Here is a 27,756-nt window from a genome sequence, read left to right as displayed (position 1 = left end):
TCTGATATTCAGAAGCCATCCAAATGACGACCCATCCCAAAATCTGACATCAGATTTTGACACAGCTGACATCACAGCTGACATTAGAACATAGCTAAATGTCTAAACCAGCTAAATTTTCAACCACTGTGCCATGGCACACTGGTGTGCTGCGAATGGCCTGCAGGTTTGTTGCGGGAATTTGGAGGAGGTTCATTTATTAGTAGGGCGTTTGGGGGATGTAAGCTCCCCACCAACAGCATGGTGTGCCTTGCCAATTATCAAAAAACTGATGGTGTGCCTTGACAATATTAGCACCTTGTCAGTGTGCCATGAGATGAAAAAGATTGAAAATCACTGGTCTAAATGCATCTCCTTGTTTCTTCCAGAGTAATGTTATGCTCTTCCCGATTCTCCGTGTGGAGATGACACACTGTGGCCTACTCTTTACTTACAAAGATGACAAACGCAAAAGATGACAAACATATTTACCTCTCCCAGGGTTTGCTGATGCTCTAACATCTTTAACTTTTGCTTTCTTTTTTCGCTTATTTTAGAAACAAGTGGATTGAGCAACCGGAACTCTTCACTCTTCTCATCCACTTGGAAATCTGGGTTCTCAAACATGACTTTGAAACGATCATCACTAAGAATGCTAGGCATTTTCTGAAAGAGAAAAGGACCATGTGAAAGCTAGTTGTAAAGTTTAAGCACATTGATACACTTATTTTAAAAGGCATAGGATCTATAGGATGCATTAAGCAAGCAGCATTTTGTGAAATTAAGCTGACTTTCTTCACTCTTTTACATCTCTTTGGAACATTTCACTATCTTTGTAAGCATGAGACGAGTGTCTTATCCAGGGATAAGTCTTCAGAATTGACCTGATGAGTTGTACTGGTGCAACCAGTGGTTCTTTGCCTAAACTGTGTCACCATCAGATGTGTCACTGTGTAACGTATAACTCTATGGACTGCAAGCTGTCTGAATGTATCAACATATAGAATCTCAGGTAATATATAGCAACATATGACAATGCATATCCTATATAGGATATAACATGGTTTTAAAAAATGCAAAACATTTTAACGTACTGGAATTATATTGTTACCAGGGATGACTCACTGATAGCAGCAGACTAAATACTTTTCAGCAGTCATGGAGCAAGCTATGGGAAGAATCGAAAAATTCTAGATTCCTGAATATTTGAAGCTGATGCCATAGGAACAAGAAAGCTTTGACCAGAGCTTCCTAATATCTGGTTGTAAACTATTAAAATGGAACTGTAGCTAACAAATGGTCTGGAAGATGGATCTGCCCATGGTAACTACTGCATTCTGCCAATTGATATACGAGTGCGATTTAGAGGGAGTTCAGCTGTTTGAGTGTTTCCCATATTTGCAGATACTCTCCCCCAGCAAATTCCACATCTGCTTTTTACTGGGTTTTGAAAACCATTGGGCAGGAGATCGGTTCTGTGTCTGTATGCTGTTTTTAATTGGAATTCCCCAGTTACTAGTTCTTTAGCCAGAAAATGTTGCCTTTAACAAAAAACAAACATAATAAGTTGGTCAAAAGGTGTTTGGTGGGAGCAAGGAGGTACCAATATGGAAGCATTGGGATATTCTCTGTGTGCCTCTGGATCATGCCCAAGGTAATCAAGGCGACCCAGTACTCAGACTTTCATATTTGCCTGCTAGTCTGTTTGCAGGCTTCCTGAAAGCATGCTGTGTTACATCAGAGAAGTATAACACTGACCTTTGTTAGACAATTAACAGCATGGCAAATATGACAGAAATTACCTGATAAACCAAAGTTTCTCCTTTTGTGCATAACTCACTTTAAATATGTCAAAATAAATGAATATTTTTACATCTATAACAGAGGGAAAGAATAGCCCCTGACAGCCTGCACAAACTGCTTTAAGATAGCATGAATTGAACGAGGGTGGAAGCCACAACAGTAAGGTAACGTGTATGTGTTAGCCATTAAACAAATACTACTACAAGATCCATGGTACAATGTACCAACCACAGCCACTGTTTCATTGTGTGGCTGGCAAGGAAATCTTCTCCTTTGGCATCCTCAGCACCTCACTTATATGCTGGAACAAGTAAGGGCCCAATCCTATCCAACTTTCCAGCTCCGGTGTAGCCACAATGCAGCCCCATGATCAGGGAACAAATGTTCCCATACCTTGAGAAGACCCCAGTGACTGTCCCTCCACCACAGAACACAGCACACACCCCACTGACACAACTGCACAGGCACTGGAAAATGGGATAGGATTGGGCCCTAAGGCAGCTTCATTTTAAGATGGAGTGTTAATTTTAAAATGACCATTATGTTGGGTGGCTTAATGTTCAGTTTTTATTCATTCAAAAATGTCATTTGATGGCTGCAGTTGGAAAAGTACTAACACACCTGGGGCTCAGTCTGGTCCAACAACTTGTTTGTACAGCTGCCCAGAAAGGAAAATTCTTTGAGCAGTAATGGTGGGTCTAAAAATATGCAGACAGAATAATGAACACGAACGTTACTGACATCAGCTGGTTTATGTCTCATCAGGGAAACAGAAACGGTTGTTAAGGATGTCTTTTACCTTTAAACAGATATAGATTTAAGGCCAAATTTAAATGGCAGAGTGACTGGAGACATGACACACATGTGACAAAAGCTACCCAGCCGCTCCTATTTAGTGCTTCACCCGCTGAATCCATCACGGTTATGTTGCCATGACACAATTTCAACCGATTTCAATGGAACTTAGTCATGACTGACCAAACTGAGGATACAACCCACGCAATATATTCTATATTAAATAGTGTAATCCAAGTGATAATGAATTACAAACCTCAGAAGAGCATATGAAGTTGACTTTTACCAGGTTATAATATTGCCCATAAAAACCATCTACATTGATTGGACCTCTAAGACCTTAGAAAAGGTCTTTTGGAGCACTGTTACCCAAAATCTATCAACTATGGTTGCCAGGGACTGGGTCTGGACTGTCTGCATACAAAGAATTGGTCTCCAGTGATGGTACAGCACCCCTCCAGCATGAAATTTGCTCATATAACATTGATTTATCTGGTATTCTGGATACTACTTAAAACCACTTGGTTTCACAGCTGCTATTTCATAAGAAGTGGCAGACACAGGGAAGCAAAGTCTACCTTTTGTTTCTTTTTCCTTGCATTTTGTGACTCGTCTTCTCCTTCCTCGATTAGCTTCAGTGCCAGCTCTTTATTCACCTTGGGAAGTTTCTAGTAAATGAAAAGCAGACCTCTTTATCTTGCACTTTCCACATGACACACAGACTAAAGAACATGAATTTACAGTTATCAGAAATTGGAAGTCTCAGTAAGATTAAAAAACCTTTTAATTCTTTCATCTCTGAGAAGCCACAGGCCCACATGCTACGGCTCCTCCTCACACTGTGCTTTCTGCAAGGAAGGGCTGCAGTATAAGCCAGAGTTTCTCAGTGGCAGAGGAACAAACTGCACTACCACAGCTCCCATGAGGTGTAAACTTCAGGTTGCCTGTCTTAGACAGGAGTCCTTACTGTGGTTGTTTCTCCTTACTGAATTGTAATACAAGAGAACATACACAGATGTCTTGCACCAAATCAGCGAACTGGTCCAGCTAGCCCAGATAGGCAACACTAATTAGAAGTGGCTCTCTTCAGGGTTCCAGGCCGAGATCTTTCCCAGCCCTGCTGAAGATAAGAGACTGAACCTGGGACCCATGTCAAGCATGGGCACTTTCATCAAGCTATAGCCCATCTGCATGGATACAGTTACACAGTCTGTCGAGATGCAATGAAATAAGAATCAGAATATGACCACACACATCTAGTCAAAAAATTCACCATCAGTGTTATAAGGTTGTTGGGATAATTTTTTTTAGGCATCTGTATGTACTCTGATGAGATGGGTAAAAATGGGGATCAGGTTTTAATATTCTTTTAGGATAATCACTTACATCAGTGGTTCTCACACATTTAACACCGGGACCCACTTTTTAGAATGAGAATCTGTCAGGACCCACTGGAAGTGATGTCATGACTGGAAGTGACATCATCAAGCAGGACAGTTTTTAACAATCCTAGGCTGCAATCCTACCCACACTTACCCAGGAGTAAGTCCCATTTACTATCATTGTTAAAAGAATATACAGAGTAACTTGTTAAAAGTACAGGTCTATAACATTTCCCCAAATGCACTCCCTTCTCATGGTAGCATCAAGTCTAATATATTAAAAATAAAATATTGAAATGAATGAGGACCCACCTGAAATTGGCTCGCAACCACCTAGTGGGTCCCAACCCACAGTTTGAGAAACACTGACTTACATAACATACCAAGTTTTGTGTCGCTTCAGAAATGGGTATGTGGAATGAAGTTATCCATGTGACAACTTGCTATTCATACTTTATATTATATACATGAACAGGTGTCTGCGCATGCAATTTTCATCTGAGCAGTTCTATGTGTTCATTCTAAACGTGAGCACAGGAGATGGAGCCTTCAAATGTTTAACAGAGATCAAGTACATTGCTGTACAGATATTGACCATAATGTATGAATCATGGCCATTATGAACATGATCTATATGTACATTATGAACCATGTACAGATTGTGCACAAGGCTGTACAAAATTGGTTATGAGTGCAACAAACAATTATCCAGGAAAATCTTGGTTCAAAGCTCATCTCAGTGATGATGTCATGGTTGTCTCTTTGTTTCAGACCCACGCCACCCATGCGCACCATGGGGAAAGACTACTGAACTCCCATATAAGACTGTTGCAAGGATTCCCGAGAGAATACAAAGCACTTCTAATACTCAAAAAGAGCTACTTATTCATGCCTTTCACTGTTTAGGTTTGAACTTGTTTGAGCCTCATCTCTAGGCAAGGGAAAAAAAACCCACATTTTTTGAAGTTTATGAGAATTTGCAAGTTTTAGCAGCACCAGATTCATATGCACAGCCGAATGAAACCCCCCCCCCCCCAACACATTGACATCTCCCTAACAGTTCCATTTCCTGCAGAGGTGCTTCTCTACCTTTAGTTGTACTCTTTGTGCACGTGTTTCTTCTATCTTCTTTCTAATCTTCTCTCTTCTGTATTCCTCATAGGCAAAGGGATTCACCATCATTTTAACCTGTAAACAAACACACATTAAGTGGCAGAGGAAGCAGAACAAAAATGCACACATGGGTGGGCACACTTACTCTTCCTCTGGAATGGTCCTGTCCCTGGCTGACAGACTGCACCCAATGCAGTGGTTTTGGTGCCAGGCCAGGACCAACACATTGTTTCCAGATGCGTCAAATGACCTCTACCAGTCCACTGAAGGCAGTGGCCCCTCCCCCTCAAAGAGGCCACTCAGGCCCAATGAAGATGGGGGAGGAGAAGGTGGAGAACAAGGGATTGAAGCTTGGGAGGTGGGGAAAGGAAATGTAGATCTGGGTTTGGGGGTAAGCCAAAGAGGCCCTAAAGGAGAGTGAGCCTATGCTGTGTGGTTGGCTAGCAGCTAAAGGAGCTGCTTGGACACTGAAGATCAGGGTGACCAGATACAATGAAGTACAGAGTGCCTATATGTTTAACTCCTTCATAGAAGAGGGAATTTTGGCAGGTGCAGCTCAGCATGGAAAGGTTTAAAAAGCTGCACCTGCCAAAATTCCCTCTTTCATACAGTGGTTAAAGGGATAAGCACTGTGTCCTCCATTGTATCTAGTCATCCTGTTGAGGATGGAAGTCCCAGGTACAACCCTCTGACGGAATCATGATCAACCCAAGGACATTTGAACCAGCCAGGTGCAGAGGATGACTTGGGTCCTGCCAACCCCCTCCCTCACCTATCTCTGAGGTGCCCCCTCTGCCCAGGTAAGACTTTCATGAGGAGGTCACCGGCTCCTGTCACCAGAGCAAGGTGCTGCGGTAGAGTACTGGCCGATAGCCCTCTCAGGCAGAGACCAACATGAATACCCACAACACATTTCTATTATCCCTTTCTGCTCTAAATATTTTAAATACTGGACTTAATGATTTAGGCAGTTTACCTTGTGATAAAGCCGTATGTCCATGAAAAAGCCATGCATATATGCTCTGAGAAGTGGTGATCCAATGAGATGAGTAAGTCCTGGAGAGAAAGACAAGCATGTGTATCAACAACATTGTTAGAATCCAGGACACAGGGTGGGCTCTGCCTTTTATTCATATGTTGGGTTGTATTATGGGGCTGCAATCCTATGCACATTGATGGGGTGTACATTCCATTGAACTCAGAAGTACTCAATTCCAAACAGATACACAGAGGATTGTGCTGCAAGTCATTCTTTCAGTTGGCAACTTACACACACGGCAACTGACACACACTGCACCCAATGTCACAACAATGGTGCAATTTCTTCCTCAGAAGCTTGAAAAGATCCATTTGGAACAGTGTAGAATACCACTTTATCACTTACATCCTTATACCATCTTTCCCTATGAGCCCCCCCCAAGGCAGTGCACAGAAAAACCTCAAACAAAACAAGTAATTAAAACTGAAAATCAAAAACAACAGCACAACAGGCAATCTAGCAAGAGAAAACCCACATGGATTTGAAAAGCTAGGTTTCATGAGAAACAGAAGAATATTTTATTGACACTGACATTTTTAGGTTGCTCTTCTGTCAGATATAAATTTCAAAGTGGCTCACAATTTAAAACTGGAGCAAGCCAATAACAAAAACAATTGTTTGGATGCAACACAGACCTATTTACTTGTCAATTTTGGAGAAAGTTGTAGCTCGCTTGTACCATAACCTTAAGCAAACTGACTTGAAACAGGATTTTACAGTGAACTAAAGTGCTTAATCACTGCCTTCCTAAATCCACTTGTGCTGGCAGGAGGCAGCTAATCACAGTGTAGTAGGAAAGCTATGCTAGCACAAGCCATTTACGCAATGCAGCCATCCTAATGCAAGCCCAGAAGGCATTGCAGGAGGAAGAAAAGATGGAGTGGGGCCAGGTTCGTCTGGATCCTTGCCACAGTCCAGGACAGGGCTCACTCCGTGCACATGCAGAGCTTGAATTTTTTTGTGGTAGTAGTCCTACTGCCAAAGAGACAAGCAAATTTTAAACTCATCAGTGGCTTTGCCTAAATGCTGCTGCTATTAAGTGTCAGACAAAACTCCTATCCCTTCTCAAATGGATGCCATTAAGTGGGGTGAACAAACCAATACATACATTCTTTCAAGAAAAAAAAAGGACCAAAGCAGAAGAGGTTCCCAATGTAGATTAGAAAATGTTTGGGGAACTCAGCAATGGAATTTTATACCATGAGCTGAAACAAGCTGGGGTGGACTCTAAGCAACTACATTGTTTCTTGTCCTATGCATCTTCATGAACTTCAATAAAGTAGCTGGAACAGCACCTTTGCGAAATGAATCCTTGAGAGCATACCCAAAGGAAAAGGACAAGACAAAATTGTCTTGTAATTGTAGTAAACACTTACCTAAGTTTTCAAGGTCTTTTTTTGTTACAAACTTATAGTCATCATACACAGTTGTCTCTGGATTCTCCTCCAACTCCTCTGTCAAATTATCCAGAAATGAGCACCATTTTGGAGCAGGCCCCAAAACCTGGAGACGTATAAAAAGGACAGACAGTTTCTGCAACAGTTCATTAATGCTTTTTACTTAGAACAGAAGATCAACTCCTAATTTGGTCAACACTGCATTTGGGATTGGATCCCCAAATACAAACTTTTATAGCAAAACTGAGAAGGGGAAAGCTTCAGAGGCCACAGAACAATGGATGCCTTTATCCTACAAGAATACATGGACTATAAAATGGCTCAGGTTAAAGGTAAAAGTATTACAGATTTTTAGAATCCTTTGGGCGTCCAGTTACGATCCCACCTGTGTCGAGAGGTTAAATATGCCATGCTGTTGATGTTTCTGAAAATGCAGGTTTCCATTTCCTCCCAAATTCAAACCTGCTAACACTTTTCCACTGCTGATATCAATCAATCTCCTGCTTTCATGTACACATAGTCACACCCACTGAAGTTAGATTATTTGAGTAACTGCAGTTTATGGCAAATCAAGGTGAACATCAAAAGCCCTCTCTGCAAGGGGAAGGAAACTGGAATTAATGGCAAGCGTGAAAGAGCCACAACAGCTGCAAAGTGGAACTTTAGATGGATTTATCCTTTGTGTGTCATCATTCGATCTGCCAGGATTTTTTCCAGCCACTGTTTAATTACCAGCAGGTGAAGCTCCCACATACCAGGGCTGCCTCCTTGGCTTAGGAGGAGGATTATGGACGTGTTACTCATCCTCTGAGCAAGCTGCCCAAGGAAGAGGATACATTAACTATTTGTTAGTACTGACAGGATCAATGGCTTCTTAGAACTCTAAACACAGAAAGCTCCTCTCTAGGTAATTCTGACACACTGCCTTCTACTGCAGACTTTTTATCCTCCGCCTCTAAATTTGACCTAAAAATGATCTTTGGAGGTCTTTGTGAGTCCCCATTATAAGATTTCCCCCAGTTCAAACTTGCCCTTTGTGGAGCCAGAAGCTTAAGTGGCTTTGAGTCATGTAAGTTGTAAAAGCCTCTCAAGCCTTGAATACACCCCCTTTTCTACCTCTCCCTCCGATACCTAGACTTCAGGTCAGACAGAGCCTTAATAGGTCAGAAGCAGCCCATGAGCCATGTGTTGCCACCCCTGCTCCTGCACTGACAGCAGACCCTTTTGCAACAGACCCACCAGCTCTCACCAACATTTGACAGGTTTACTAGGCTACAGGTTTGTGTTTAAATGAGTCATGTGTTTTACTTCGTGGAGCCCACCCAAGCCTCTTCCTGATTTTAAGAAGATTGCAAAAACCTCTCTTCTTTAGAAAAGACTTCAGAGGCTCCCTGTCACTGAAGAGATGGGAGTGGTGTAGTGAGAGTGTGCAGTAGGAACCTTGAGGAAGGTGCCCCAACTCTATGGGATCCTTTTCCTAGCTAAAGCCTCCTGTGTTCTGGCTGTGAGTCATTTTCCACATGGCACAAGGCCTATTTAAAAGGCTTTGCTGAGCTGGAGGCATCCCAAGGGCAAGGGAGTATCTGCTCTGGATTTAGGCTATTCTGCTGGTAATAGAGGGGGTCCCATCTCTCTTTCCAGGCACTGCTCTGGGTTCTCTTTCAACACCATCAACTCTTAAAGACAAAGCAATATGGAATCCTTGTAGGTATGTGCAACCTATTTCCTTTGCTCTCAAACTCTACAACTTGACAAGGTGCTCCACTAAGGTAACTGCAGTTGAGCCAAACTGTTGCCGCTATCCACAAGCTGGATCTGATCTGCATGCCCCTAGCAGTTAACTATCGGCATGCGACCTTGCTTCTAGCAGCACTATTTGTTTCACACCTGCATATCAGGCACACAGAGGCTTCCCGACATAACAACCAAATGTGTTAAGATTCTACAGGATGACCACAAAATTACTTCCTGAGTGTCACACATTGGATGGTTTCCGCACCCATGCCCACAAGCGCGCATTTCCTTTGAGGCAACAGGTTATGATGGGAAGCAGAGGATTTCCTTTGTTGTGATTAAGCCCAGTGTGCTAGTTTTTACACTGAAAGTGCTTTATCTGACCACAGATAGGAAGCCCACACTTCCTGTTTGTAGAGACAAACAACACTGTTGTCTAATATCATTCAGTGGGTTGTGCTTAGCAAATGCCTAACAAACTCTAGCTTTTCACCTGAAAACCACACTATGGCATACAGGCTCCAGAGACAGTATCTGAATGTATTTAATTTAAAAGATTCCACTGGGGGGGGGGGGAGGTTGGATGGACAAGGGAGGGAGAAGAAGAATGTGCTCTTGCAACAGAATTTGGAAACTGTGACAAAACTGCATCTCATCCTCATATTAAAACAACCTATATTGGGCTTTGTCCACAGTTTTCTAGAGCCAGCAGAGACTGAGATAAGTGATTAGTAAGTCTTCGGTGGTTGAGGCAACTTTATCCAGTACATTCTGTAATACCTAACTGCAGCCTGACTGAGCATACATGGTTTAAAAACACAGTATAAATTACATAAGAAACACATAAAGTCATAAAATTCTCTTTCACAGTGCTGCCAAATGCCTAGCACTGAAGGCTTTCCCACATGTGAACACTTCTGTGATATTGTCCTTTAACAATAGCCTCCTTAATGAGAGAGAGAGAGAGAGAGAGAGAGAGAGAGAGAGGGCAGCTGGCTGACAATCCATCAATCCTTCTCTCTCCAGGTGACCCCTCCCTCCCCCCTGAGCAGTGAAAGAAAAGTGATCACTTTGCATTGGTGAAGGGAGGGGCTAAGTGAATCGCCTTTCTAAGCTTGGAGGAAGACTGATTGATGAATTGTTGTCTAAATGACTCCTATCTTACATCACAAAGGTCAGCAAGACTGTCTTTAAATCACCAGAGCAAAGAAACTTTGTTTTTTAAATGGATTTGCTATAGTGCTGTATTTTTGCCATCCACATGAGTGCTTGGAACCCATGTGAATAATGAGGCTCAACCTGTATGTGAGTGTCATACAGTGTGAGTTGGCCACTGGTTATTTGTGGCTTACAGATTTGCTAAGTTACCTATACTGTTATATATTTAAATAAATAAAGTTAATGGGGATTACACCAACCCTATTGATGCCAATGCATTTAGGTTGTGCGTATGATATTGTAATTTATTCTGTATAGTCTGGCATGGGAGGAGGTCCATCATGGGGGTGACACAATGAGCTCTCGTACCAGGTGATGCAAACCCCAATGACGTTTCTGCAGCCCAGTCCTATCTACATTCCTACGTGGTGATGCAGCGGTGCCAGCATAGCAACAGCTGTATACTGTAGGGGAGTTTTGGCTGCTGGAGATCTCCTCAGAGTCAGGGGACATTTGTCCCCTTGCCCCAGGGTAAGCCCCAGCAGCCGCTATGGGTCAACTTGGACCTGCACCAGTGATACTGCTGCCACAAGTCTGAGTTGATCTATGCAGGAGGATTGGGTGTCGGAAAGGGGTTTAGGATATAGTGTGTGCTGGTGCCATCAATCCTGCCCTCTCCTGAGCTCAATCCGCCCAAACTTGTCTCACTCTCTCCGTTACACCTCTTGTGCTGGACTTACCTGCTCCAGTGGGCATTCTGATGGCCGATGGTGTGCACAGGAAGGCTCTGGCCTCTCCACCAGTGTGCCAGCTGTTAGCACTGTTGAAAGTGCTTTATGGTGCTTTTGTGACAGTGTGCACCGGTGGAACAGGTATTCTGCCAGCGCAGTGCTTAGAAAGGACTGGGCTGCAAGTAACACTAACTATATTATGCAATTAATAGAGCTGTCACCCAACTGAAGATGTCACAATTATATGACCTATAATCTATAAATGTGCATAAACTTATACACAAAAAGCCCTGAAAGAAAAACCCTGATTTGTTTTTTGATGATGAATGAATGTGCCCACACCATTTTAGGACTAAACTGCACATGATATCAGAGATATGTGAACATATTTAATAACTTTGGGTCTGGGGTGGGCAGGCAGGTTTTTTCATTAAAAGTAGCTAAGGGGAAAGCTCCTCCCCATGCTACAATCCTGATTCAGATTGCCTTCCCTCAGTTACTCTTAATTAAGATTTAGATTAATCTTTTTAGATTGTGAGCCCTTTTGGGACAGGGAGCCATTTAGTTATTTGATTTTTCTCTGTAAACCGCTTTGTGAACTTTTAGTTGAAAAGCGGTATATAAATACTGTTAATAATAAATACTGTTAATAATAATTATATAGAGAAACACACACACACACACACAGGCAAACATTGTGATTTTATGTTTTTCCCTCCATAGCTAACACTAATTTGGGGAAGAGGAATTGGGAGTGGGGCCATCGTTCAAGGGGGGGGGGCACAATCCCACTGTGCCATGGAATTCAGCCAGATCCCTTGCCCACTACTTTTAGCAGAGAGAGATTCCTGGATTTCTGACATCACATTCATTTTCGTTCTTCACAGAGATGCTCCGTGGCACTGGTAAAAATTCACTCATTGCTTAATCGATTAAAAAAAACTTAAAATAATTAAAATGGTGCCTTCACTAAATCCTGGAGGCCTAGTACCTGAGGGAGGAAACACACTAAACACACCGTCCTCTCAGACAGCTTGGCTGAATAAAAAGGTCTTACAATATTTCTGGAAAGCTTCAATGTTGTCAAAGTTTCAAAGCTGGAGAACAGCCAAAGAGAATGCCTTCTTAGCTTCCTATCTGGACTCAGTGGATAGAGAAGATAATACCAAGTGAACTGCAAAGATCATCTTCAAGCAAAGAGGCGGTCCAGTGAACAGGGAGCATGTGAGCTCAGACCAATAACATCCGAAGAGTGCCGCAAATGCTACAGAAAGGCCCGGAAGAGCTTAACTACCGTGTTTCCCCGATAATAAGACCTATCCCGAAAATAAGCCCTCCCCTTACTGTGTAAGATTCCTCTAAAATAAGCCCTCCCCCGAAAATAAGCCCTATTGAGATTGCTACTGTAGTGAAGGTGATCCCCTGCGCTACACGCTACATTACGGTACCCTCTGTATGCACCGTCCCCCCCCCGGGTGAAACGCACGCCGCGCTCCGAGCTGCATCCAATCAGAGCTGCAGCAGTGAGCGCGTCATCCTGTTCTTCCCCAGTGATTTGCTTGCTGGCGCCATTGAGAGCAGTGCCGCGGAGGAGAGCTGAGGCAGGACAACATAAAAACCCGGTATGTAAGCGGGAGTGAGGGGGCATGATGGAGGCTAAAAGAAGAACTCAGGAGGCATGATGGAGGATAAAAGAAGAACTCAGGAGGCATGATGGAGGATAAAATAAGCACTCAGGGGGCATGATGGAGGATAAAAGAAGAACTCAGGGGGCATGATGGAGGATAAAAGAAGCACTCAGGGGGCATGATGGAGGATAAAAGAAGCACTCAGGGGGCATGATGGAGGATAAAAGAAGCACTCAGGGGGCATGATGGAGGATAAAAGAAGCACTCAGGGGGCATGATGGAGGATAAAAGAAGAACTCAGGGGGCATGATGGAGGATAAAATAAGCACTCAGGGGGCATGATGGAGGATAAAAGAAGAACTCAGGGGGCATGATGGAGGATAAAAGAAGAACTCAGGGGGCATGATTTGTTCACATTTACCTGTTTATTAAAATTGCTGTCAATGTTCATTAAAATAAGCCCTCCCCTGAAAATAAGCCTTCTGGTGTTTTTCTGTCCAAAAATAATAATAAGACAGTGTCTTATTATCGGGGAAACACGGTATCTGGAATACAGATATGGGTCATTAGGCACCTCAGAGCAAGGTCTGTAGGCATCTCAAAGCAGGTTCACTTGGAAAATATGAATCTCTCTGTGAATCAAGAATTTGTTACTAGGCAACTGCAGATGCCTGTCTTCTTCAGGTGCTACTTTTCACTGGGGATTCTACTCATGGCAACATTGGGAATGAACCTTAGGCTCATGTGTACATTTCCTTCCTTGACTGCCCCTCGACATGGCCCCTCGCCATGGGAGATGGTCATATGCAAAGCAAGGAAATTGGTTTAGTTCTTAGCTAAGGGAGAGAAACTGCACTAGAAGAACCCTTTCTCAATCTCACTCCCAGGTAGAATATCAGAGGCGATACAGTGTCCTGAAAAGACAGTCACTTCCGTCACCTGGATATTAAAATGTGCAATAGGAATTAAAATGTAAACACTGTTTCAAGTTTATCGAGTACAGCAAGTCCTCACTTAAAATTATAGATAGGTTCTTGGAAACTGCAACTTTAAGCAAAACGACTTATAACAAAACCAGTTTTACTATAGGTGGGCTTAATAACACTCTCTCAAGTGGCAGACTCACTGAGCACTTTCCTATAGCACTGCAAAGCATTGTCATGACAAGGCCAAGGAAGTGGGTCAAGGGCCCAGCGCAACCCAGAAGTGGCTTCCTAGCCCTACAATGTGCAGCCATGGATGATGCAGAGGTCAGAAGATTGAGAACTGGTGACCAACTTTAAAATGAAACAATGTAGACTAAGACCTACAAGACTAAGACAATCTTTAAGGCCCAAATCCTAACCAACTTTCCAGCACTGACATAGGTGTGCCAATGCGAAGTGTGCTGCATCCTGCAGTAGGGGGGCAGTCATGGAGGCCTCCTCAAGGTAAGGGAATTTTTTTTCCCTTACCTTGGAGCTACACAGACCTTACCTTGGTGCTAGAAAGTTAGTTAGGATTGCGCCCTAAGTGACCACTTGCTGTACTTCAGAAAGCAAGAGTGGAAGGAGGCTTGCATGTATAACTTCCTGCTGATGCACAGAGCTCAACTGGAAGAAAAGCAAAGACACAGGAAGCTGTTTTATACAAATCAGACCAAGGACCTGCCTAGCTGACTATTGCCAACAATGACTAGCAGCAACTCTCCACAGTTTTGACCAGAATTTTTCTCTGCCCACCTGCAGACTGAACGTGGGACTTACTGCATGCAAAGCATGAGCTATGGACCCTCCCATAAAGACACAGCATGAACTCTCTGCATGGGAGGGTTCCCCCCCACCAAGTTAACAGAAAATGTGCGTCATTTAAGTGCCAATTTTAAGCCTCCAGGTCTTTCATTTATGCAAATTAAAGTGGGATTTCCCCCCTTTTCTAACACTTTGTCCTCTCTATTCACTGGTAATGTGTCTTTACATGTCTACCATTTTTCCCCTCTATTCTTTGTACTTGTTATGCAAGCTTGCAAAAATGCCCAGATCTTTGGTGTGCTTGGTACAAGAAGTGAAGAACTGCAACCTGGGTATAGTTTGAGTTCCAATTCCAAGTTAGAATCTGAAGGAAGTCAGCCACTGTGAGCTGGATAAATGCAAAGTGATTTTCTGTCATGGGACTGCAGTCATTTGGATGGATTTCACAGCACTTTTCCTTCCATGAAATCATCCCAGAAGGCTGTGACTGCAGTCCTAAAGTTCTCTCAAAGTTCAGAGAAGAAAAAAAGCAGGGCATTTGAAACCAAAATGTGTCAATACAATCTAACAACCAGCAGCAGCCTTACTTCCTGCACATGCCACACCAAACCAAAATGTGAATAGGCCCTTTCTTTCATTTCTTGGCACACTTAAAGGTGAGAACAAATACTTTAAATATATTCCATGACCACAACTGTGTTTCATTTCTGAAGTGAACCAATTGGAACAGGATATCGCATGCTGCCCAAAAGTAGGCAGTTGATGGCAAAGATGGATATCACCACTTAAATTTAAGTTAGGGTTATACGTTCAACCTCCAGCCAAAGAACATCAGCAGTGGCAGCAAAGGGCTGATACGGAACAAACTCAGCGACCTGTTCTGCATGTCCACTTTTGAACTGGTCTCTCTCAAGCACAGTTCTCCCAACTCATGCCACACCACAAGCCACTTTTCAAACCAAAGGAGCTTTCAAAACCAGTTTGTGGTGTGGACTGGAAATCTGACAGTCAAAGAGTGGGGAAAAAAGGAAAAAAAGAAAACCGAGCCCTTGTGTATGCCTGCAGGAGCTCTTCAGTTTCCAACCCCAATATTTACACATATTTTAGAGGTATAGGATGGAGGCCCATATCCATGGAACCTGTATCTGTGGAATCTGTATCTGTGGGCAGGAGGTCTGGTCTAGAGGGTAGAGCCTCCATTTGCCTGAAGATTAACATCCACAAGGTCGCCAGTTCGAGGCCACCGGCACCGTGCGACCTTGAAGCAGCTGGCAAGCTGCAGCTGAGCTGTTCAATCTGCTCGGAGCGTGGGAGGATGGAGGCCAGAATGTTAAACCAGATCGGAGTGTAACACCTTGAATGTGGTGGTTCTTGAAAGAAAGAACCTTCTTTCAATTTGTAAAAATCCCTGCGTGGATTTAATAAGCCTGCCTATGTAAACCGCCTTGAATAAAGTCTTGAATAAAGACCAAGAAAGGCGGTATATAAATACTGTATATTATTATTATTATTATTATTATTATTATTATTCAGTTATCTGCAGATCAGGTCCGGCCCCCAAGCACACGCACCCCTGCGTGCACCTTCTCTGGAGCCAAGGAGAGTTCTACCCCCGTCACCTCTGAAGGGTCCTGTGAATGGCTTCACTGGGCCTCCCAATGCTTTGTAAGGCATTAAAAATGTCATGTCTGGTTTCTCTGTGAAACCGGATGTAGCGGGAGTTTTTTTGTGTGTTTTGCCTCAGAGCTCAGTCTGAGCTCGGCAGATGGCCAGGGTGGATATCCTCAGCCTCTGCTGAGTTCAGAGGTCCCTCTGGAGTTGAGGGGAACCGAGTCCCCCTTGCCTCTGTGGGGGCAGCTGCCTGGGACTACGGGAGAATAATAATAATAATAATAATTACAGGTATTTCTATACCGCCTTTCTTGGTCCTCAGATTTCTCCTTAGAAGGCGGTTTACATAGGCAGGCAAATTAAATCCCAATAGGGATGTTTACAATTTGAAAGAAGGTTTCTATCTTTCAAGAAACCACAGCATTCAGGTGTTTCTTTCTTGATCTGGTTGCACATTCTGGTCTCCATCCTCCCACGCCCAGAGCAGATGGAATAGCTCGGCTCAGCTTGTCAGCTGCTTCAAGGTCGCACGGTGCCGGTGGCCTCGAACTGGCGACCTTCGGATGTTCTTCAGGCAAATGGAGGCTCAACCCTCTAGACCAGACCTCCTGCCCATGGGCCCATGGGATGGGCATTGGCCCTTATCTGTGGTTTCAGCTGTGTGTGTGTGTGTGTGTGTGGGGGGTGTTCCAGAACAGAACCCCCATGGATAAGGGGGCATACCTGCACTTTGTTTTAACAGAAAAATAAATGTCTTTCAGAAATCACCTGGATTTCCCATCATCACTAGCCCAAAAACTGTCATCAGCAAGGGGAAGCCTTCAGGATTGGCTCATTGAGGCAACAACAAAAACAATTCTCAATATTCAGTACAGTATTTTATTCCATTTTAAAAAATGGTGGGAGATTTGCATTATTTCATGGGGTTGGGGATGAAATATATTCATTATGAAATCCTGTTGTATGCTTGTCAGCATGAAGTGGATGACACAAACTAAAATTGAATATAATCTGAGGAAGGCCATATTACTTTACTGACCTTCAGAACTACTACAACTTTAAATGTCACATACGTAATACTTAGAACTCTATGCTGACTTCAAAATAAAAGAGAACAGAGATATTTCTTATTGTCCAGAATACCAGAACCCAGTAAAAAAATTGCTGTACTTACTGGAATGTAGTAGATGTTCATTTTAGGGGCTTCATTGGCCGTAAACAGCATCCCTAGAGATCACAGAGTTGAGACTGTTGGCAAACACAAAACCTGATTCTTTTCTAACTTCTATAGAGAACGAAGTCAGTATTAAAGCCAGTATAAAACCCCAAATGGGAGTGCTCTGGTTCTTTCCCCAACTGCTCAGCGAGCAGTATTTTCAGACCAATCTCTGAGAATTGTGATGACACATACTTGTCATGTGATGGCTGGTTTTGCCTGGTCTTCCTGGGTGTGCAAAGCAGAGGTGAGAAAATACGGGCACCAGATTGGCAGTCTGACATTTGGGTGATGGCTGGCACTCAGTTTTAATTCTACCAATCAATCCAGTCCTGGTGTTTCTAACCTCACGCATCCCTCCTTGGGGCAGTCTGAGATTTGCTGCTAACCTGAAAGCAAACTGGATGACAGTTTTTTTGCCTAACCCAGACTGACCTGCAGGGTGGGTGGGTTTTTCCACTAGACATTCTACTTGTAGCTTTTATTATAATAATTCTTTGGACACTTTAAGTAGGTGACATGTGGGCATGGGAGTCATAAACTGGCTGTTTGGTGCACACCCTGGAGATAAGCATGGTCAGTGGGTAAACCAGTATCACTTGCCAGATGTTCTCCGGTTCGGCAAGGCTGGCAGATGAGCACTCTGGCTTGGATTAACAAAGGCAACCTCAAGTGCTTTCTGGCATGTGGGACTCTGTGCAGTCCAGCTGCTTGACCCTTGAGGGTTGATCATGAAAAGTTCAAACTGATTTTTGGAGCCAGGATGGTCTCGTCAATGAATCTGGGGGATATACTATCACAGTTTCCCCTGATAGATGCCTGCACATGGCGGGAGAAGTTAGTTTTCTCCCTGCTGTGGTTGTGTTATTAATAAAGTGGCCCAGCTTAAAACCAAGCCTCTGTCTTGCAGGCTTATTTGTGGGGTGCACAGGTAAGTGGAGGAGTAACTTTCCTACTCCCAACATGCCAGCATGCCAAGGACAACACCAAAACTACAATTGATCTGAAGGGAGCAAGATTCAAGATTATGAAGTGTTCTGCTGTAGATTTAATTATTAGTAAAGTCTTGCTTGTTACCCATCTACATCTACCCTGCAGAGGGTTCCCCAGACCCCCAGGACTGCAGCACTACCTGCAGGTAGGTAAAAAAAATCCCACCCATCCACAGCAGCAGCACAATCCTGGGGATTGCACTGTGCCTTCCCCCCCTCCCACAACAATTTACAGTGCTCCCAGCTCCCTTGTAGGAGTCTGGGAAGCACTGCTATACATTATGCTAAGAGCTATATCTCAACACAAGGGTCATTCAGGCTCGATTTTGGCTTCTCAGTTAAGAATTTTCATTTGGAAGCAACTCATCACTATAAGAAGTTGATGGTGCAAAAAAAAAAAAATATTTAGAAGTGTCCCAACAGATACCACCCAGTCCAATGGGGGGGGGGGGGAGAGCATCCTATAGCCAGAAGGAACTAATAAACACAACTCACATGGGTGAGGCAATATAATCTGCCTTGTTAAAATATTAATGGGTACATAACGATGCTCTTTAGACTTAATGAAACAGCTGTCTGTGACAGAACAGGAGAGGCACTGGCCTTAGGTTAGCTAGTCAACAGTAAAAAATTAATTTCTGGAAAGAGTGCTGTAACCTTAAATCAAAGAATACAAGAAGCAATTGTATATTACAGACCATTTCCTTTTCCTCCTGCTCATCAGGAATAAACATGATTTTGTTCAGCAGCAAGTTCACTAGGAGAAAGAAGCTAATCTACTAAGTATGCCAACATTTGCAAAAAGCTTGATACAGGAAGCAATTTTTCCCTAGGTTGAAGAAATGCATATATGGGGAGAACCTGTAAAATTAAGAGATGCCTCAGCCTCTCTCTCCTACCTGTGCTACCTTTGATCATTTCTCACAAGAAAAGAGACACACCTATTTAATCACACAGCCGATTCATCTGTTTCTTGAAAAATATAAAAAACCTGTTGAAATACTCTTCCCATTAATAAGACAGAGTGTCAGGTGACAATATTAGGTCAGACATTGCATGTGATTCATTATGAAACTTGGAGATGGGAGAATCAAATATCCAGTTCTGACAGGAACACACTTATGGGAAAGGGAGGGGTTCAAAACTGAAAAATTAATCAAAGACTAAAGAGAGTTCTGCAAAAATGACTGCTGGGTGCATGTCTGACTCCATCCCACTTCTCACATGTGGCAACTTATTCCAAACAGAGTAACTTAAGGAGTTCCTGCTTGGTGAACACATCAATGGCAAAAGTATTTTCTACATACCTGAATTAGGATATAGGCAAACATCATTAATGTCATGTTCAGGCTCTATGGAAGTGAATATTTTCCCCTGAAATACAAGGAATATGCAATAGAGATGATTGAAAATGGATATTTTAGAAGTTTATGTACACAAAGAATAAATGCAAAAAATCAACCTGCAACATGGCTAGGCAATAATCATACCCATGATTGAAAATGGTTATTTTAGAAGTTTATGCACACACAGAGTAAGTGCAAAAAAATCAACCTGCAACATAGCTAGGCAATAATCATATCCATGCTTGAAAACCAGTCAAATAATTCTGTGATATAGACCAGGATTCTCCAAATGAGGATCTCCTCTAGGCCTTTTGCCATGGCTCTTTCCAATCTTCCCATTAGTATCTTAACAGCATGGGGTTGTATCCTAAAGTGTATATGTGGAAGCAAACGTCCTTGGCCCTTCCTTCCCCCAAGAAGCTTTTTCCTTTCAAAAAGCTCAGGGAACTTTCCAGAGCAGGATTCAATTGGGTGGAAGGAGCATTGGGGTTACAGGGCAATCTTCTAGGATCAGAATACAGAAGAGGAAGTCAGGATACAACCCATAGTTCATAGTTATGTGTGATCTATACAACAAACAAAAAAAATCACTGTGGTCATACACAGTCCTTCCCCAGAGTGCCAGATGCAATTTAAATTTGCTGAAGTTTAAGGCCACCATCACATATTTGATGGATTTGCCCTGAGAAGAAACATCTTCAGTATTTGAAGTAGTTCTGAGTTACCTGAAGCCTATAACAAATTTTGCCTAGTCAAGTAGATGATCTCATATGCAATATATGACAAATGCTCTTAATTCATTGAAAGACACCTGCAGCTAAGTTGATCTTGAGAAAATGATGGCTGGAACCCTGGGATACAATACCTAGTTTGATCTATTTTCTGTTACAGTTGGCTACCTGCCTATCTACCCTTACCTGCACAAACACATCGCTCTTTGCGCAGTGCAGCTGGAGAAATACACACTCTTATGCCACATTTTTAGACACACATTTTAGGCTTCACTAGGAGGCAGCAATCCCTCCCTTCATCAGGAGCCCCAGCAAGGGGGAAAGAATGGAGAAGGTGATAATCACTGCCATTTAGCCTTCTTTCACTCAGGGGGAAAGGAAGGGTGAAACCTGCACAGAGAATGATTTATGGATTGCCAGCTGGCTTCCTTCTCTGGCATTATTAAATGACCGTTTTCCTTTAATTTAAAGGGCCCTTCTCATCAGCTTTGAGATAGAAAAATCTGTAGATACTTAGGTTATACCTGTAATCACTTGTATGACTGTCTCTCTGCAACAGTAAAAAGCAGTTTTTTAAACTGTGGGTTTTTTAAACCCCAGCAGCAGGGTGGTGGCTATCCAGTGTTTTGCATCGAGTGTCACGTGTATGACTATATGCCTCTGGGGCATAAGTCATGGGTGTGTCCTCGGTGCAAGGAGCTCCAGGGACTCAGGGAATGCGTCCGCTCCCTTGAAGCCTTGGTGGCCGACCTGGAGAAGCAGAGGAAGGCAGAGAAGGACCATGGGGAGACTTCTGGGGACGATCAGGCTTTGTCCCAACCTCAGGCGTGCAGCTCCTCAGGCGTGGGAAGTCTTGGGGCTGGAAGACATCATCCTGGAGAGGAGGGAAACAATCCCTTAGGGGGGACCCCTTCTCCAGGGGACGGGCCTGTATCTGAATGCACTCAGGATACTTCTTGGTGGGAGGGGGGTGGGGGCTTCTTGTAGTGGGGGATTCGATTATTAGAAACATAGAGAGGGGGGTTTGCTACGGATGTGAGGACCGCATGGTGACTTGCCTGCCTGGTGCGAAGGTTGCGGACATCACTTCTCGTCTAGACATGCTGGTAGATAGTGCTGGGGAGGAGGTAGCGGTTGTAGTGCATGTCTGCTGGGAGGCCAAATTTAGGCTATTAGGTAGGAAGCTGAAAGCCAGGACCTCAAAGGTAGCATTCTCTGAAGTACTACCTGTTCCATGCGCAGGGCCAGCTAGGCAGGCAGAGATCAGGGGTCTCAATGCGTGGATGGGACGGTGGTGTAGGGAGGAGGGGTTTAGATTCGTTAGGCACTGGGGAATGTTTTGGGACAAGTGGGGCCTCTATAAGAGGGACGGGCTTCACTTGAACCAGAATGGAAGCAGACTGCTGGCGCATAACATTAAAAAGGTGGCAGAGCAGCTTTTAAACTGATCCCTGGGGGAAGGCCGACAGGAGCAGAGGGGCATCCGGTTTGGGACTCCTCATCCCTATGGGACGAGGATGGGGAAGTTAGAGAACAACAAGGTAAAGGCAGAGTAGGAAAAGAAATTGGGAATGGTAGCGTGATGGGATGTGATAGATGGTTTGGCACAATGAGAGGATTCATGGATAAAGGAGCTAATAAGCAGCCCATCCTGGGGCATTCCATGTACAAATGCTTTTATGCAAATGCCCGAAGTCTCCGAGCAAACATGGGAGAACTGGAATGTCTGGTGACAAGGGAAAACATTGACATAGTGGGCATAATGGAAACCTGGTGCAATGCAGAGAACCAGTGGGATACCGCAATCCCAGGCTATAAACTCTACAGGAGGGACAGGGAGGGGCGGGTTGGAGGTGGAGTGGCTATTTATGTTAATGAAGGGATAGTATCCAGCAAAGTAGAGATTGAAGGTGGGTCCGACTCCATAGAATGTCTATCGGTTAAATTACCAGACCTGAGGAGCGATGTAATACTGGGGGCATACTATCGTCCTCCAGACCAGAAACCGGAAGGGGACCTTGAAATGAGGAAACAGATCAGGGAGGTGACAAGGAGGGACAGGGTTGTAATCATGGGGGACTTCAATTATCCTCATATTGACTGGGTCAATTTGTGTTCTGGTCACGAAAAGGAGACCGGATTCCTTGACATGCTAAATGACTGTGCCTTAGAGCAGCTAGTCATGGAGCCCACCAGAGGACAGGTGACTCTGGATTTAATATTGCGAAGTACTCAGGACCTGGTTAAAGATGTCAATGTTACTGAGCCATTGTGGAACAGTGATCATGCTGCGATCCGTTTCGACATGCACGTCAGGAGAAGAATACCGGGCAAATCTCTCACCAAAACCCTTGACTTCCGACGAGCGGACTTCCCTCAAATGAGGAGGCTGGTTAGGAGGTTGAAAGGGAAGGTAAAAAGAATCCAGTCTCTACAGAGTGCATGGAGGTTGCTCAAATCAACAGTAATAGAGGCCCAGCGGAAGTGTATACTGCAAAGGAAGAAGGGCTCCACTAAGTCCAGGAGGGTGCCCGCATGGCTAACTAGCCAAGTTAGAGAGGCCACAAAGGGCAAGGAAGCTTCCTTCCGTAAATGGAAGTCTTGCCATAATGAGGAGAATAAAAAGGAACATAAACTGTGGCAAAAGAAATGTAAGAAGGTGATATGGGAGGCCAAGAGAGACTATGAGGAACACATGGCCAGCAGCATTAAGGGGAATAATAAAAGCTTCTTCAAGTATGTTAGAAGCAGGAAACCTGCCAGAGAAGCAGTTGGCCCTCTGGATGGTGAGGGAGGGAAAGGGGAAATAAAAGGAGACTTAGAGATGGCAGAGAAATTGAATGAGTTCTTTGCATCTGTCTTCATGGCAGAAGACCTCGGGTAGATACCGCTGCGCGAACGGCCCCTCCTGACCAAAGAATTAAGTCAGATAGAGGTTAAAAGAGAAGATGTTTCAGATCTCATTGATAAATTGAAGATCAATAGGTCCCCGTGCCCTGATGGTGTGCTCCCTGGGGCATTTGGTGGGCCGCTGTGAGATACAGGGAGCTGGACTAGATGGGCCTATGGCCTGATCCAGTGGGGCTGTTCTTATGTTGTTCTTATGTCCCCCCCCCATTTATTTCTCATAAGAAAAGCTTAATGTTCACATGCATAATGTTCAATAGGAAAAAGCTTCCCTGAGACACTTCGAAATTAGCATCAGTGCAGAAAAACCACATGACCAAGGAAACTTGTACTGCTCATCTTCACTATCCAAGTCCACAAAGAACAACATAAGAACATAAGGCAGTGGTAAACCATCCAACAAGATGAACCAAGAAAATCAATGAATCTAGGTTTCTAAAGGTCAAGCCCAAGAATGTTTGGGCATGTTCAGGCTTAGTTTCCCCAGACTGCAGCTGTGTGTTGCTAAGCTCTCATCCACTTTCATAGGATCAGAGGTGTAATGGACTTTCCTTAGGCTGACCTTAGAGGGAAGGGAAGAGAGGGAAGTGTGCGATTAGGTGCATTAAGGAAAATTATTTTGCTTATAAGTTGGCCTGTAATTGTCTGCTTGTGGTTTTTGCTGAGATCCACACCTGGGCACTACCAACACCCAAATTGTTTCCCAAGCCTGCTTGTTGTATCCTTTCCTCCTTGTATTATCCAACTCCTCCCATCCCATTTTTGTATTTTTAATAAACTCTTACGTTTCAAGTCTTTACTTTCTCTGCGATTAGTTAAATCAGAGCCTTGTCCTACACTCTGGGTTAAGTGCTACAGCCCAGATATGTGGGGAATTAAGCCATATAACTTTTGAGGATTCTCTCTTTCTAGCTTTGCCTTCGTGGCGGCAGAAAGTTTGTTCCTGACATATGGGCAAATCTGGGGAAGGGAGGACCAGGAACAGAGCTTCCCCTATGATCACCATGGCAGGGCTCATCCTGCAGCCTGGAACAAAAATTGAGCTCTGCTTTTTCATGCTGTGTATGGACATGGCCTCGCTCAACCTTTAAAGCGATGCAATGGATTTCTTTTTCCCTTTTCTTTCAGAGGAAGTATGTGGATTTTCCATTCCAGTACAACATTTTCCACATTTATTTCTCCAGAGGAATGAGTCCAAAGGACTCACATGGAGAAAAAAAGAAGTGAGGTCAAAATCTGCCCTAAGTTAGAAGGGGCGGGGAGGGCAAGTGCTTTGAAGAGAGGAACAGGCTGCATATCCTCTCATTTGTGGTTGGACAATTTCTCTCCTCATTTTCTCCTTTCCATGAAACAACAATTCTTCACCTCACTCAAAGTGAACTGCTAAAGCATGGCTAACTGGGGCACAAGCCATAGGGGTAGGTAGCAGGATGGAAGCAGGAGGGCCCATGTGCATGTGGCATAGAATCAGGCCTGACCAGTGCCGCACTAGCCCTGAGAGGAAATAATAATAATAAATAAAACTTTATTTTTATCCCGCCCTTCTCCCTAACGGGACCCAGGGCGGCTACCCAGGAAACCACTGCAAAGCTTGGGTGGTGGAAGAATAGACAGCCTACATCGATGTGCTTCAGACACAATGGAGTGGCACTTTGTCAAAAAGATTAGGTACTATCTGTGAGGAATATAAAAAAAGAGGAGGGGTTCGGCCTAAAACTGTCTCATGTTGAATTGAGAATAGTTTTAGTTAAGCAAGCAAGAGCAGTTGGATATTGTGGGAACAACCCTTTCTCAGGTGGACAGCTAAGACAGACTCTAGAGACACTCAAGTACTCAGCTAGTAAGAAAAATGGTATCCAGGCACTGCTCTGCAGAACTGTAGTAAGCATGTGTCCCTAAAAGACTAAACATGGGAAAACAGGCTTTTCTTTTGACTCCTCCCTTTTTTCATTTGCTTCCTTAACAGCATCACCTCCCTCCTGGGTACTTCCTTTCTCTCCCTTTTTAATTTTGCTGCCTTCAAAGATAATTAAAAAGGGAAGGGGTTTTCCCCACCACCACACTTTGAAAACAAAAAATTGGATGCACCCCAGCTGCAGGCAAATATACAGCATCAAAGCCGCTCTCCATCCCACAGCCTCTCTCATTGATTTCCATTTATTCCCAGTCAGAGACAGTCAGGAAGTGGCATCAGAGAAGGTGCGACCAGTGGGAACACACAACTTTCAAAGAGTAAGAGCGGAATCTGCCTTGAGGCAAGACCAGCTCTCCACCTGACATGCCAGGAAGCATCTGAACTTTTCTTGCATGTACAATCTCAGCTACAAGTTCAACCGGGGGGAAAATTATTCACCTTATTTGCTTAGGACTGCACTATGACAACAATCCAGTGGAGTTATGCACACTCAAGTCCACTTAATTCAGTGTGTATAAGCACATAGAACTAGTGTATCATTTTGCTTGAAAGAACACAATGGGTTCAGAAAAGTGGGTCAAGGCAGGACTAGTGTTAAAATCAGTCAGTAACTAACAAAATAAGAAGGTTTGAAAAGACACTGAACAAAGCTAATTAGCTATGAGTTCTGAGAACTCATGAACTCATGAGAACTATGAGTTCTGAGAGGTACTGAAGTTCAGGCTTTTGGGAACAGAGATAAGACTGGGCACAAAATATCTAGCGCTGAAAAGTAACAAAGCACTTCATAAATTTATGTATACTTTTTGGAAAGCTAGAAGGTGCAGGAACTGAATTACTGATTAAAATTTCAGAGGCTGCAATCTTATACAGTCCACACTTGAGAGTAGGTCTCACTGAATACAAGGAGACTTACTTCTGAGTAAACATGTATAGAATTGCACCATACGAGTCTTTTTGACCTAGACACCTCGGAAAGAGCCAGAAGCGAGCAGTGCTATTATGAATAGTCTCAGTGACTACACAACAAGGAAGTTAGAACTACCACCCTTTCCCATGCACAAATGCATATGGCAGGTATGAAAGGCTTCATCTTCCTTTTGCTTTGGTATATAGCACCATCATGTATGTGGTGCTCTACAGACTACGCTAAGAAAAAGAAACGGGCTCTTACCCCAGAAGCTTACAACAAAAACTTCAGTGGTGGGAGGTGAGGGAGGCCAGGACAATAAGGGATGAGTGGAAGTGAATGGAAGTACACACACTTAAACTTTTGTTTCAGTTGAGGATGAAGGCTAAAAGACATGATCCAGAGTATCTACTATAGCGCACTTCCTAAGATAATAATGGTTTAGAAGTATCTACTAAAAATTTATTTCACAAAATTAGACAACAACATCTTAACAGTTAAGGTAACCCCCCAGAAGAGCATATGTCCTCAATTGCTGCTGCCCATCTACACGTCTGTGGACATTATGCAGTTCTGGAGATCCCTGCCAGCTGCCATCATGAGGTGTGGGAGGGTGACATACAGGTTGATCATCAGGGCAAGCAGAATTAGTGTAGGGAGAAGAGTGTACCAGATTCTAGAGCTCTGACTTTGTGTGTCAACTTATCACTGCCAGCCTGGACAGATCACTTTTTTGTGTTTTGTATGACCTGGTCCAGAAACAGATTATAAGGATATCAAAGTGTAGCTTTCTACGTTAGTTCTTGCACAATTATCTATCTATCTGTCTGTCTGTCTATCTGTCTGTCTGTCTGTCTGTCTGTCACACACAGGCTTTTCCTCTTATGATTTGATTATGATTATGTTGATGAAAAGCCAGAGGCACCTATGTATCTTCATACATGATTTTACCAGGCAGAAATAGTTTGATTTTGCTATATCACAAACATAATTTTATGTCTCAAACAAATTCACTCACACATATTCCCCTTACTGAAATGCAATGTTAGTGAAAAATGTAGTGTTAACTTGAACTAATGAAACTACTCAGGGAAGAGTCAAAATCAATACAAGACTTACTGTGTCCTTGTTCCATAGTTTTATGATTCGTGAGTCAGCAGAAATAATTAAATCTAATGAATTGTGGAATTGTATTGATTTGATAGGCAGGCCATATTGGTGATCCTTCACTATTAATGGGTTGCTTGATCTGAGATCATAAAACAAAACCTGGTACCAAGAAAAGAACTAGGTTAGCATTAAACATTCAAGCAGACCCAATTTAATCACAAGTCACCTGTAAAAGATCATAGCTGAAACGGATCCCGTAAAAATGGAGAGAATTTTGAAGTACTGTAGTCTTATTTAAATGGAGGAGCAGAGAGAGCTTTTTTCTGTCACCATTATGCACGTCCTTTAAGTAATAAAATCTACAAAAATGCAAAAAGGTATAAGATCTATTGCTGAGTAATCTGAAACAGCAGTTCTAAGCATTTCAGCATTTAGCATTACTCATATTTGGACATTTTACTGTTTACAACAGCAGAAAAGCTATCTAGTGTCTGAATCTGCCAAACCTTGATCTCATCAAGTGCTTGAC

At 43.4% G+C, this 27,756-nt stretch overlaps 1 protein-coding gene across 1 annotated transcript in view; it reads right to left on the bottom strand.

Moving 5' to 3' along the window:
- NOL10 (nucleolar protein 10) overlaps positions 1 to 27,756 on the bottom strand; it is a 52,174-nt gene that overhangs the window by 9,158 nt on the left and 15,260 nt on the right. The window contains exons 11-18 of the mRNA XM_066640007.1: positions 27,237 to 27,386; positions 19,616 to 19,682; positions 17,275 to 17,327; positions 7,488 to 7,614; positions 6,049 to 6,128; positions 5,049 to 5,147; positions 3,156 to 3,245; positions 472 to 645 (exon numbers count right to left, since the gene is read on the bottom strand). Of these exons, the coding sequence (XP_066496104.1) occupies positions 472 to 645; positions 3,156 to 3,245; positions 5,049 to 5,147; positions 6,049 to 6,128; positions 7,488 to 7,614; positions 17,275 to 17,327; positions 19,616 to 19,682; positions 27,237 to 27,386 (840 nt within the window). The remainder of the gene's footprint in view (positions 1 to 471; positions 646 to 3,155; positions 3,246 to 5,048; positions 5,148 to 6,048; positions 6,129 to 7,487; positions 7,615 to 17,274; positions 17,328 to 19,615; positions 19,683 to 27,236; positions 27,387 to 27,756) is intronic.

The sequence above is a fragment of the Tiliqua scincoides genome, chromosome 1 (genome assembly GCF_035046505.1).
Source record: "Tiliqua scincoides isolate rTilSci1 chromosome 1, rTilSci1.hap2, whole genome shotgun sequence".
Lineage (NCBI taxonomy): Eukaryota > Metazoa > Chordata > Lepidosauria > Squamata > Scincidae > Tiliqua > Tiliqua scincoides.
Note: the sequence above shows the minus strand (reverse complement) of the source record. Positions and strands in the feature narration are given on the sequence as shown.